Source organism: Carettochelys insculpta, chromosome 11 (genome assembly GCF_033958435.1).
Source record: "Carettochelys insculpta isolate YL-2023 chromosome 11, ASM3395843v1, whole genome shotgun sequence".
Lineage (NCBI taxonomy): Eukaryota > Metazoa > Chordata > Testudines > Carettochelyidae > Carettochelys > Carettochelys insculpta.
In genome coordinates this window covers 49,954,917-49,968,720 of record NC_134147.1, presented here as the reverse complement: position 1 = coordinate 49,968,720, position 13,804 = coordinate 49,954,917, and the positions used below count along the sequence as shown (strand labels likewise).

Genomic DNA, 13,804 nt, shown 5'->3' with positions numbered 1-13,804 from the left:
TTCAAAATGACGTGTGCAGCTCCAGCTCAGCTCCACCTGCAGACCCCTCTGTAGCCCCAACCCACCACCAGGCTTAACCCTCCCCAAATGTGCCCCCCTCAAACCCCCGCCCCAGGACTTACCTTTCCTTTCAAAAGGAGCTCCAGGTGCTCCTGCTGCTTCCCCAGCTGCAGAAGGTGCATTCCACTGTGGAAAAAAGCACCCCCCCCGACACACACACACATGAAATTTGAGTTATGTGAGGGTGCGTGGGAATGCAACCAACTCGAGGGACTACTGTATTGTAATCTCTGTCTCAAGCACGGTTACATCCTCGTTAGTTTGCACTGAGGTGAAGCCACTGAGCTGGAAGGCCTGTTGCCATGGAGGCAGTGGCTTGGTACACATTGCTGGTGCCCAGAAGGTGAGATTGGGCACTCAGGTGTAATGAGGCTGGGTGTGTAAAGTACCAGCTTGCATTGGGAGAGAGTGGGACTCTGGGGGCCAGAAGCAGCATGCCTGTGTTGTTGGCACCCAGTGACAGGGCAGTGGTTCCCCTGGTGGGTTTTCAGCACTTCTTCCCGCTGCAGCAGGTAGCAGTGATCTGCCCCAGGCATATCAGATAAACCCAAAACAGCATCACACAGTGACCCAGGGACTTTGTCATAGGACACAAGGCTAACTAAGAGTAGCAGAGATCCCCTGGGTTTGGTGTCTACTTGCCGGTCCTCAAAAAAATGTCATGGGAGGTCACCGACTAAACCCCACATCTCCCTGCACAGTGAAAACATTGCAAGAGGGGTTGTGCAGGTGATGTGCAAGAAGACATGAGTGTACATACTGCAAAAGGCCTCATACTCCTAGGCAGGGCGCTCAAAGAGACAGTGCTTTGAGACAAACATCACCAGACGGGAGGTGAGGTACTTAGTGCCCTGGCTAAGCACTGACTACCATGTGATGTGCACTGTAGTAGATGTCAAAAGCCAATGAAGAACCTGTGGCCACTTAGAAGGAGGTTAACAGAGGGAAAACATGGGGTAAGGGAGAATCGTATCTTCAGGTGAAGGTCAGATGGCTGGTCTGGTGTTTCTGGGGGGTGAAAAAAATGCCCTGGCACCCTTCCCTGGGAAGGGAAACTGGCAGTGGGTTTGTGTCATGGAAAGAGGATCTCAGCTTGTCTGAAAGCTCTGGGAGTAGCTGAGAAACAGTATAGACAGGAGGAGAGCTTGTTAGGTGAGCTCAGACCACAAAGTGCGGTAGGGTTTTGCTGTCTGTCACCTTTAAAACATTGGGATTAAACATATTTTAGGAATCCAGGTTGTTCATAACTGTGAAATGTTCGTAGTTCTGATTTACTGGTTCTTTCAGAAGTTTACATTGACTTACCACAGCTCTGGCACTTTACTGCGCAACCCCACGTTTTAGTGGTTTAGATTTAACAGGGCACTGTACAGCATTTGCCTTCTATTTGAGTCTTGGTGGCTACTTGATTAGTTTACTTCTATTTCCAAATGAGTTGTGTGGTTGATTGCTCAACTCATAACTCTGAAGTTTACTGTATTTGTTTTAATTGCATGAATCTCTGCTCTTCACTAAAGAGATGCATATTTGTCTTCTCTAAATACACACACCCACTTAGATTTGCTTGAACTGGAGCTGTAATCTAAGATGGCTAATAAACTCTTGCCCTGTTCATTTGGGACTTTGGGCTTACCATCAGCCTAAAGAAGACAAACGTACTCGGTCAGGATGTTGCTGAATCCCCATCAATCAGCACTGACAACTATACGTTAGAGGTCGTCAATGAGTTTGTTTACCTCGGGTCCACCATCACTGACACCCTGTCATTGGAGACTGAGCTAAATAGGAGGATCGGAAAAGCAGCCACAACTCTGTCCAGACTCAGCAAGAGAGTGTGGAATAACAACAAGCTGTACACTCACACCAAAATGCAAGTCTACAGAGCCTGCATCCTCAGCACCCTCCTTTATGGCAGCGAGACTTGGACCCTGGATGCCCGCCAGGAAAAGAGGCTGAACATCTTCCACTTGCGCTGCCTCAGGCGCATCCTTGGAATATCATGGAAGGACAGAGTGACCAACACCGCCGTCCTCGAGCAAGCTGGAATCCCAACCATGCACACCCTCCTCAGGCAGCGGCGGCTCTGCTGGCTTGGCCACGTCCACAGGATGAAGGATGGAAGGATTCCAAAAGACATCCTGTATGGTGAGCTAGCCTCTGGCAAAAGACTTCCCGGACACCCCCAGTTGCGCTACAAAGATGTCTGCAAGAGAGACCTCAGAGAGGTAGACATCGAGCTGGACAACTGGGAAGAACTAGCAGACGACCACAGCAGATGGAGGCAAGGGTTACACAAGGGCCTTCAGAAGGGCGAGATGCGGATCAGACAGCTAGCAGAGGAGAAGCGAGCGCACAGAAAGCACACTAAGGACTTGCCAGACACCCACTACATCTGCAAGAGAAGCAGCAAGGACTCACTCTCGTGTGGGTCTTCATTGTCACAGTAGACGCTGTAAATGAAGTCCTCAATTGAAACTTTAAAGGGCGTGATCCATAGTGTATGCAGACTGAAGGATGCCTTCTACTACTAGTGGGTCTGATAATTGTGTGTCTGGTGGAGCAAGGCCTGGGCTCTCTGCAGACTGTTTGGAGGACTTGGAAAGTATCTATCACTTCCCTGCAAAGGGACAGCAGGGTTGAGGGTTCTCTGTGCCTTGGGGCCTGACCCTGATAGCTGCAGACAAGACACTCTCATGCTTCGGCGAGGTGGTAACAAAATGCTCCACAGTCTTGCATGCCCCAGGAGTGCCGCATGTGACACAGGTCCTTCTACACCCCTAGTACTGCTGCAAGAAGTCTCTTCAAGAGCAAACTGGGCTGCTGGTTTTTCAGCACCGTTAGATTGACTTAGGAGAGGGGTCAGCAATCAGAAGAGCAAGATGAGTCATTTTAAATTCGGTAGAAAAAACTCAGTAATTCAAGAGCCACAATACAACAAAGTCCTTAATAAATAAGGTCAAACTGTACTACTTATAACCGATTTTAAGAACAGTGCGTGCGCACATCCCACAATGCACTGATCATATTAAAGGGGGAGTTATCAGCCGTTTTGAGATCGCATATCATTTGCTATTTAGGTATGAGGAGTTCGTCATTCAGCTTTCAGACATTCACTGAAATAACAAAAATAATCATAATGTTTTTTTACTTTGCAGTGATAGCGTCTGTAGCCACAAAGAAGCCGGTAAGCAGACCGCTGTCTTAGGTGATGGGAGCTCATCCACCTTAGTGAAGCCAAGCAGTCTCTCGAGGAGTCCCCTGACGCCTTGACTTAATAGCTGGCTTTTCAGTTAATGGGATAAGCCTGCTGAGCTGTGACCACCAAGATGATGTGAAATAATGGACTCTTCTCTCCTCCTGACAGGTTTGAGAGCACTGTGCAGGTCAGCAAGCTGCAGGAGCTCATGAACCGCAGCAAGATGGCCAGGTGTAGAGGACGATTTGTCTGCCCAGTCATTCTGTACAAGGGAAAGGTAAAGCTGCATAAGTGTGTTTGTCTTGGTTTGCTTTAACTTTGGGAATGTCCTCTCGCTCATCTTTCTGAATGACATTTACTGGAGCTATGCTAAGGGAGGTCTATGTGGGCCATCAGCTCTCCTGCCCCTGGGACTGTAGATGCGCACTGAGGAGCCCGAGAGGTTGCTGTGAAGCAGTGTAGGAGATGGTCACAGTGTGAGGCTCTCTATCTGCTCTGCAAGCTCAAACAGATGGCGTTTATGCTAGGACCCTGGATGCTTGTGTTACGATGAGGCGTTGTGCTGGGCTGGCTCAGCTCTCACTCAGCCTCAGAACAGCACTAGAGATCTGCAAGAATGCACTGCTTCATCCAACAACCCTTCTTGTGAGCCACCTTGCTGGACAATGCCTCGAGCATCTCTGAGTGCCGCATTGTTCCGGAACAGTTGGGGAAATTTGCAGGAACGAGGGGTTGAGAGGGAGGGTTACTTCCTTTCTAGCCCTGCCCTTGCTGGAAACATGGTCTCCAAGAGTTTGATCATGGAGGCATGCAGACAGGTTGTTCCTGACCAGATGAAACAGCTTGCTGTTTATGCACTTGGGAGGCAAGAGCAAAGAAATAGCCTAATGGAGCTTTGTCTCAAACATTCATGAGTCTTTATAGCCATTCTCCCAGGGGAGCTCTCCATTTGGGACAGAAAAAGGCTGATGGGGCTTCTGGAGGGAAAAGATCTATGGGCAAAAGTGGCCAGTGTTTGGAATGACTGAATCCTGAACTTCTGCTTGGCCACAGTGGGGCTGGGGATACAACCAAAGTTCAGACTTCAGCATAATAGTAAGTCCTTTATTGGTGAAGAACAAAGAACACACAGTGGTGGTGGCTTTGGAAAAGATGTTAAATAGAAGAGAGTTTGTGGGAACGTTGTATATCTCATGGCTCTTCCGTGAGTGAGTCACGTGTCCATTCCACTCTAGGTGTGTGTGCACCTTGTGTACAGCTTTCAGAGATTTTTCCCACAGCAGTACCTGTCAGCAGTGTGAGCACCCCTGGGTACCTCGTGCCACTGCATATGGGTGTAAAGGGCCATGCTACCATTGACCTGCCTCAGTTTCTTCCTACCTCCAGTGATGTTTGTTGGAGCTGTGATCTTTGTATCTACGTGTCTTCATTCTGTCAGCATACATAGTGCCAGTAGCGTGCGTATTCAATCTGTTATAGTATATCTGTAAATAGTTTAGCTTGTTAGAAGACTCACTTAGCATAAGGTTACCAGTGCTGGGTTGAGTTACACCAGCAACGACTGAAAGTTACAAAATTTGCACCCACATTGGACTGCATTGGGTGGGGGCAGTCCAGTTCTCATGAGCCCTCTTTGGGTGATGCCTTGCCCCTTGTCTGCTCCTGTTACCTGCACAAATTTCTTTATCCCTTCCAAACTTCAGGGACACACACCTTTACCCAATTCGCAGAGCTCAAGGCGTTACACTCTTAAACTCCCACCCTTATCCAATTCCTAGGGCTCAGGGCGTGATTCCCTCCAGGTATGCAGGATCTGTGCCACTGACAAAGCCTTACACAGGAACATTCTTATTCTCTCTTTATTTACCAAGAAAGCAGAGCACATGCTAAGCACCCAGCATCATGCTCACCAATGCTGATAAGGCTGGCAGGCTTCCCCGGCTGGGAGAGACAAAATCACTCTCTGGATGCTGGTTGCTGCAGCTCAGGGTCTGGCAGTGCTGGTCTTGGGAGGACTCACCTCCTCACCAGGTTTCTTCCTTAGGGTGTTCCTTCTTCCCTTCCTTTTTGCCTTTCTTCTTCCTTTTTTGGACCCCAGTTTAAGTAGTGAAACTTGAGTTTTGCTTAGCTATACCTGGACCAATTATTTTAGTATAACTTTACTAACCAATCATAACCTATTGTAACAGAATTACCTAACCAATCATAACTCACCACCTTAACTGATTTACACCTAGCTAAATTAATTATACATCAGATGGGAGCAATAACAAACCAGACAGAGATTATGCAGAAAACTGTGGAAAAGTGAAGGCAATCATCATAGAATGGGGATTCCACAACCTCAGCTGTCAAGAAGTCATTGCCTGCCAGATGAAATGCAATTAACTAAGTTTTCTTTACCCGTCTTGAGATCTGTTTCTTTATCTGGAGACAGCAGGTGGCACTAGGATGTGGTCGTCTTCGAGCAGCATGATGTGACACTGTTGTACTGAAATGTAGACGGAATGTGAGTAAGTGACCTGTAGCTTCACAGTCACTGGCTGCTGCTCTTTATTCTGGCTGCAGAAGAGCTCTAGGCCTCTCAGTATGACACTAAAATACCCCTATGGGTTATGCTGTTACACTCGGCTGTCTCCACTTAGAGCCACATCTCTTCTAGACAGTAGCATCCTCTTCAGGGCCCCTACTCTCTTCTCCCTGCTCCAGGGGAACTGGCAATCCTCGGTCCTGGCACCTGCTTCAGTGGGGAGCTGCAGTCCAAAGCCCCTCGTCTCAGGACCAGATGGCAGTCTGGATTGGCCCCACTCTGCTGCACCCAGGCCTGCCCACTACTCTGGGCCCTGACTCTGGGGTCTCCTAGGCAGCAGCTATGTGCTGCATCTCCTGCACCCCTCTATACTGTTACATGGGCCACTTCCCCATAGCCCCAGCACCTTCCTGGCCCTTTGTATTGGGCCCCAGTTGGGCTTCTCTGACCCTGTGCAGCACTGTTCTAAACAGCCAGTCCTCCTCCTGTGTCCTCCAGAGAGAGGCTGAGCTCCCCTCTGCCCTGCAGCCTTCCTCCTTCTAGGCCCAGTCTGGCCCTAACTGCTGCTTCTGAGCCTTTACCAGATTAGCTTCCAATAAGCCCTTTCCCTATTGGCTGGGCTCTATGCAGCCTCTCTAAAGCTGCTCTAGCCCCTTCCATGCCAGTGTGCGGCAGCCCCCCAGCCCCCACCATATTGCTCATTTGTGAGATGATAGCGGTACGGGACATACGGCATGGCCTGTGAGGTGTGGGGAAAGGCCATGGTCCACGGACAGTAATGTTTCTGTCTAAAGATGTCTCTAGTGCAGCTGAAGTTATGAAACGGTGTTGTATGGTTTGTCTCTAAAATGGGATGTGAGCTGGGGAATCAGCCAGATATCAGCTCTCCAGGGACAACCGCAAGGGAAGTAACCAAAGCCCAGCCAGGAAGCTATAATTCAGTGACTCATATGCATACAGTCACACCTGGGGAATTAGGTGGACTTGTCTGCGGAGTCAGCAACGCCCACCAGAGGTGCCTGGAGTTTTGTGTTCTGCAAGCACATGGACTATGGGTGCAAAACTAACCATAGCAGTTCTATGCTCTGCTGATTGTGACGACAGAAAACAAGAGTCACGTTAGTTGTTCCCAAGCTGGTCATGGCCGAGGTTCAGTCATGGATGCTTTCCGCCTGGCCTGTTGTATACCCGCTGCTGTATACCCTCCCATCACTCCTGCTCCTGCCCAAAGTCAAGCAAGACTCTGCTCCTCTTATTCCAAGAGCCCCGCATGACCCTGTGAACACCGGAGTTATAGTAGCATCCTGCACTGTGCTCCGTCAAGGCATGGATGTGATTTCCCATGGCCACAGCCACCTCTTCCATCCCAGCCCCCAAGCCTTGCACCTGACCCCTTGGGTGCTCCATGGCTGGCTACTCGGAATACGTTCATCTTGGGCATACAAGAAGCCATCCGCCACCTTGATTAACTCACTAAGTGGAGGTGCTCTGTCTGGACTGTTCCAAGAGGCATGCCCCTATTTCAGGCTCCAAATTGCTATTATGTTGAACTGTCTTTTAGTTCTAAAACAGGAGGGGTTAGCTCTCAATTCCATCAGCGTGCCCCTAGCGCCTAGCTCAAGATTCTGCCCTCCCATGGATACCCAACCCATCGGATTCCTGAAACGCTTGCTGAGTATTCCCACAGGTTCATAGCCTGGTTCCACAGTGGAGTTTCAATTTAGTGCCGTCAAACTTGATGGGCTCCCCCCGTGTAAGCCACTGGCATCTTGTTCTCTGTTGTTTTGAAGAGGTGAGTCTTACCCACGAAAGCTCGTGGCCTAATAAATTTGTTAGCCTTTAAGGTGCTACAGAACTGCTTGTTCTGCTATACCTGTTTGAGATTGCTATCACCTTGGCTAGGAGAGTAGGGGAGCTGCAAGCTTTGGTAGCAGAGCCTTTCTGTACAGTGTCTTTTAGGTGCTAGGTATTGCCTCAACTGCACCCTACATTCCTGTCTGAGTGGTTTCTGAATTTCACATGAATCAAGCAATTTATTTCCCGGTTTTCTTTCCAAACCCGCATTTGAGTAAAAGGGAAGAAAATCTCCAGATTCTAGCCGTTAGAAGAGATTTGGCTTTTGATTGGATTGGACTAGATCTGAACTCTTCATCAGTGTCAGAGGGCATAAAGGGCCACCCGGACTCTATCAGGAGGATTTCTGCCTGGATTTCTAGCTGGATTCATTTATGCCAATGATTTCAAAGGAGCAAAGCAATGGCTCACTTGGGCCTTTCTGCTTTGTATTCCCATTCTGATATTTCTGGAGTGGCAACTTGGTCAGCACACCCTACGTTTGCCTGTCTCATCAGTCTAGAGATGAGCTCAGATTTGGACAAGTGAACAGTTGAAAAGCTGTATGTGTTGCTTGAAGAAAAAGCCATTCCTTACCTTTGCATTATGGTTATTATTCGAGATGCATTGCACATGTCTGTTCAATGGCCTGCCCTCCTTCCCCTCTCTGCTGGAGTCTCTTTTGGGGTGTGTGGGGGTGAGAACTGAGGGGGGTTGGGGGCAGTATGGTTTCCTATCGCTGCATGCAATGGCATGAGGCTCAAGCGGTTGCTCATGCTACCTGAGAGGTACTGCTGAGGGGAGGATCTCCAAGTGTGCATGAAGTGCTACTACCCTGGAATGGGTGTGTATAGCACAACTCCTCGAACTATGGTAATCGTTGTTTTTCCTTGGGTTTCATCCAAAACATGTCCATTTGGCTTGACTAGGGCCTTAGCCCCACTGCCTTGTGGGTTATCCTAGGAAGGAGCAAGGCTAAGGGAGTAAACCCTGACAGAAAATCCAGAGGGGAGTCCTAAGGCAGTTCTGTGCCAACTTCTGGCATTGACCCGGCAACTCCTGCAGCTGAGCTGGTACCAGACGTAGAGGTTATCCTCTCCTTCGGACTATATCAGTAAAACTCAGAGGGGGACACTGGCGTCTGGGCAGCCCAGGGTCCCAGAAAAATTGCCCAGGCTCGTGCCTGGAGAAGTACTCCGGCATCGCTTAACAGCATTGAACCAACATGGGAGGTAACAGATACCGGTTATAAGCTCTTGCTTGATTGGCATAGAGAACAAGCGCCAGGGGTTGCCTTCAACGGTGGGAGAGATGATCGCATCTCACTGGACAGTCACCGCCCGCCTCAGGCTGGGCAGCCCCTAGCCAGAAGGGTACTGTCCCGCCACAGTTCACCTGCCTCACTGGGTGCGTGAGGCTTAAGGTTCCCAAACCTGAGAAGTGACTGAAATTTGAGCACCAGGCAAACCAATAAGAAAATCAACGAGAAAAGGAAACCACCAAAGTTTTAAGCTTGCTTGCTGGAATGTGCGGACCATGCTGACCGGTTTGACTGAAGATCTTCAGGACATCAGCGACACCCGAAAGACTGCTGTCATCAATGAGGAACTGAAGAGGCTCCAAGTTGACATTGCTGCTCTGCAAGAGACGTGACTTGCAGATTCGGGATCTCTAAAGGAAAATGACTACACCTTTTTCTGGCACGGTAAAGCCCAAGATGAACCCAGGGAGCACGGTGTTGGCTTTGCCATCAGAAACACCCTTCTACAAATGGTGGAATTAGTCATGGGTGGATCAGAAAGACTCCTTCAGGTCATACTTCAAACTTGCACCGGTCCTGTCCACCTGATCAGCGCTTACGCTCCAACCCTGTACGCCACACCAGAAGTAAAAGACAAGTTCTGTGGCATGCTTAGTGCTGCCATAGCGCAAATACCTGCTCGCGAACAACTGTACATTTTGGGTGACTTCAATGCAAGAGTTGGAGCCAATCGTGACTCATGGCCTTCCTGCTTAGGCCACTTCGGAGTGGGAAAAATGAATGAAAATGGACAGCGTCTTCTCGAACTTTGCACGTACCACAATCTGTGCGTCACAAACACATTTTTCCAAACCAAGCCACAGCACAGTGTCATGGAGACACCCATGCTCAAAACACTGGCATCAACTAGATAGCTGCATGTCAGAAGGACGTTTTTGAGGTTATCATAGTGCCGACTACGATACAGATCACTCGCTAGCTTGCTCCAAACTCAAGGTGAGACCCAGGAAGCTGCACCACTCTAAACCAACTGGAAGGCCCCGCATTGATGCCAGAAAGACGGCAAACTCAGAGAGAGCTGAAAAGTTCAGAGACCCTCAAGGAGAATCTGCGCAGCAGCCCAGGGGGTGCTGATGTGACATCCAGATGGCAGCATCTGAGGGATACAATTTACAACACGGCCTTGTCGGTGTTTGGAAGAACAGCCAGCAACACAAATGACTGGTTCGAAGCTAACTCTGATGAAATGATTCGAGCCATCGAAAAGAAGCGCGCTGCACTCCTGGAGTACAAACGCTCACCGAGCCAGATTGCCCTGCAAGCACTCAGAGCAGCCAGCAAAACAGTACAGCAGACAGCCAGGCACTGTGCCAACAACTACTGGCTCGAGCTATGCAGCAGCATCCAGACCAGTGCTGACTCTGGTAATCTCAGGGGAATGTATGAGGGCATCAAGAAGGCATTAGGACCCACCCAGAACAAGATGGCACCTCTGAAATCCAAATTTGGTGAAGTCATTGCTGACAAAGCTAAACAGATGGAGTGCTGGGTCGAGTACTACTCTGAGCTGTACTCACGCAAGAACATTGTGGTTGATACAGCCCTCAATGCCGTCGAGCTCCTACCAGTAATGGACGAACTGGATCAGGAACCAACTGTGGACGAACTGAAGAAAGCCATTGACAGCATTGCGGTAGGAAAGGCCCCGGGCCAGGATGGTGTACCACCAGAGGTAATCAAGTGTGCCACGGACACCCTCCTGAAACCCCTACATGAGCTACTGTGCCTGTGCTGGAGAGAGGGAGAGGTTCCGCAGGATATTGTGATGCTAACATTGTAACCTTGTATAAGAACAAAGGAGACAGAAGCGACTGCAACAATTACCGTGGAATCTCCCTCCTAAGCATCACTGGTAAACTGTTCGCTCGCGTCATCCTCGGCAGACTCCAGAAGATTGCTGAGAGGGTGTATCCCGAATCACAGTGCAGATTCTGTGCAGAGAGCTTTACCGTTGACATGATCTCCTCTCTGAGGCAGCTGCAGGAGAAATGCAGGGAGCAGAGGAAGCCACTCTATATTGCCTTCATCAACCCGACCAAGGCCTTTGACTTGGTCAGCAGGGATGGACTGTTCAAACTGCTCCACAAGATAGGCTGTCCACCATGGTTACTCAAGATGATCCAGTCTTTCCACGAAGACGTGAGAGGAACCATCCAATATTACGGCACATTATCGGATGTTTTCAGCATCAGGAGCGGCGTCAAACAAGGATGCGTCCTTGCTCCGACATTGTTTGGGATCTTCTTCACACTCCTCCTGAAGTACTCCCTTGGATCTTCAACAGAGGGCATCTTTTTGCACACAAGATCTGATGAGAAACTGTTTAATCTCGTAAGGCTGAAAGCTAAATCTAAGGTGCGGGAAGTCCTCACCTGTTCGCAGATGACGCTGCTGTAGTGTCACACACAGAAGACCAGCTTCCGAAACTGCTGGATCAGTTCTCCAAAGCATGCAAGGACTTCGGGCTTTCCATCAGCCTAAAGACGACAAACATACTTGGTCAGGACGTTGCTGAACCTCCATCAATCAGCATTGACAACTATACGTTAGAGGTCGTCCACAAGTTCATTTACCTCGGGTCCACCATCACTGACACCCTGTCATTGGAGACTGAGCTAAATAGGAGGATCGGAAAAGCAGCCACAACTCTGTCCAGACTCGGCAAGAGAGCGTGGAATAACAACAAGCTGTACACTCACACCAAAATGCAAGTCTACAGAGCCTGCATCCTCAGCACCCTCCTTTATGGCAGCGAGACTTGGACCCTGTATGCCCTCCAGGAAAAGAGGCTGAACATCTTCCACTTGCGCTGCCTCAGGCGCATCCTTGGAATATCGTGGAAGGACAGAGTGACCAACACCGCCATCCTCGAGCAAGCTGGAATCCCAACCATGCACACCCTCCTCAGCCAGCGGTGGCTCCGCTGGCTTGGCCACGTCCACAGGATGAATGGTGGAAGGATCCCAAAAGACATCCTGTATGGCGAGCTAGCCTCTGGCAAAAGACCTCCCGGACGCCCCCAGTTGTGCTACAAAGATGTTTGCAAGAGTGACCTCAGGGAGGTAGCCAACGAGCCAGACAGCTGGGAGGAGCTGGCAGACGATCGCAGCAGATGGAGGCAGGGGTTACACAAGGGCCTTCAGAAGGGTAGGATGAGGATCAGACAGCTAGCAGAGGAGAAGTGAGCCCACAGAAAGCACAATAAGGACCTGCCAGACACCCATTACACATGCAACAGATGCAGCAAGGACTGTCACTCTCGTGTGGGCCTTCACAGTCACAGTCGACGCTGCAAATGATGATTCCAAATGGAACTATGAAGGGCACGATCGATAGTCTGCGTAGACTGAAGGATGCCCGCTACTACACTAAACTGCTGGCTAGAGGTGAATGGGTGTCGTCAGTTGGTGGGAGGCAGTGTGGAGAAGTAACAGTGTGGAAGATCAGATGCAGCCAGTATGTTAGTAGGCTGCTGTGCTTGGTTTAGTGACAGTGCAGAAAATGCAGGCAGCTTTAAGTCAGCAGTGCAGTAAGAATAACCCTGAGAGTCACCTGGCCAATGCGTAAGCAATAATCCAGCCCATTGTGAGTCAGTTACAGAGCAACCCCTGGGAGCCGAGCAGGCTGAACTGGAGGGCTCTCGGTGCACAGAAGCAAGGCCTGGGCTTCCAGTGGGACGAGCAGGAGGCCTGCAGAGAACTGGAGGTTTAGTTAATACTGACCTTTTCTCTAGCACATTTGTAGGTCAGCAACCCTGGCTGGATGGGGGGAGCTGTATGGACGTACCGGCTACAACTACATTTTCTCAGGTAAGTGGGGAATCTGGGCCAGCACGGGTGCCACATTGTGTGCTCCAAGTGTAGGTTAGGTGAGTGGGCTGGGCGGGCCAGAGAGTCGTGCGTGTCTGACCCGTGCATCATTGGGAAGGGGGGCATAGGCCAGTTAGTGCTAATGGTTTCTGGTCAGCTAACACCTGCAATATGATGTCTCTCTCGGGGTCCTGTGCAAAGCATAATGATGTGATTGAGAATTCAATGACTAGCAACAAAAACAAATGAAGGCTGGAGGGGGTGACTCCCCAGCTGCCTCCATGTCTTCCCAGTCGCCTCCCCACCCACTGCCTGGTGGTTGCTGCAGATGGGGGTCCACTCTGGCTCAGCTGGAGTGTCCCTGCTCATGGCAACTCCATGGGGCTGGAGCAACCTGCTGCCCGCTGGTTAACTGCAGTCAGTAAGCCTCGTTAGTTTGGTGACGCTTACCAGTTAAACATCAACATCCCTTGTGGGACGATCCCATGGCCTGAATTGTCTGAAACGAGGCTGGACAAAACACGAGTACTTGTGGGTAACTTTTCTGCCATAGCTCTTTGTGACTGAATTCATCTATTTTTTTTTTCTCCTCTGGGTTCCATCCTGGAACAGCCCTGTCTGGGGGTCCACACTCCCTGAAACCAGTGGGTTTGGCGACTGGGACAATGGAGTCACTTGTGGCTGGGGATGGTGACAGCAGAGTGCTCTTAAGTGAGGTTTCAAAGCCAGCCTTTAAGCTACTTGTGGGAGGGATGTTGGAGCCATTACATGAGCCTTGGTCACTCTTGCATTGTGTCTCCTCTGGCATCCTTGCAGGGGGCTCCGACGATGCCTGGGCCGACACTGAAGACCTTTCAGAAGAAGATACTGTGTTCAGGTCTGTGTGTGACATTTGGGTGGGGAGAGGATTGAAGGCCTGATGGACATTCAAGGACTGAACTAGTCAGTCAAACATCCCCGTCTGAACTGAACCGTGGGAGCAGTTAGGGGTCACTGCAATCTATGGGTCCTTATTTTCTTTGGTCATAAAGAGGAGCCCTTCAGGACATAGGCAC

At 50.0% G+C, this 13,804-nt stretch overlaps 1 protein-coding gene across 7 annotated transcripts in view; it reads left to right on the top strand.

Annotated features, from left to right (window-relative positions):
* Nucleotides 1-13,804, top strand: part of MTMR14 (myotubularin related protein 14) — a 66,916-nt gene that overhangs the window by 10,099 nt on the left and 43,013 nt on the right. For 6 of the 7 annotated variants that reach the window (XM_075004972.1, XM_075004971.1, XM_075004969.1 and 3 more), the window contains exons 3-5: nt 3,425-3,533; nt 12,674-12,749; nt 13,566-13,626. In XM_075004972.1, coding sequence (XP_074861073.1) covers nt 3,425-3,533; nt 12,674-12,749; nt 13,566-13,626 — 246 coding nt within the window. Of the gene's footprint in view, nt 1-3,424; nt 3,534-12,673; nt 12,750-13,565; nt 13,627-13,804 lie in introns of those variants that run through there. The other variant, XM_075004975.1, reaches the window with a different exon arrangement.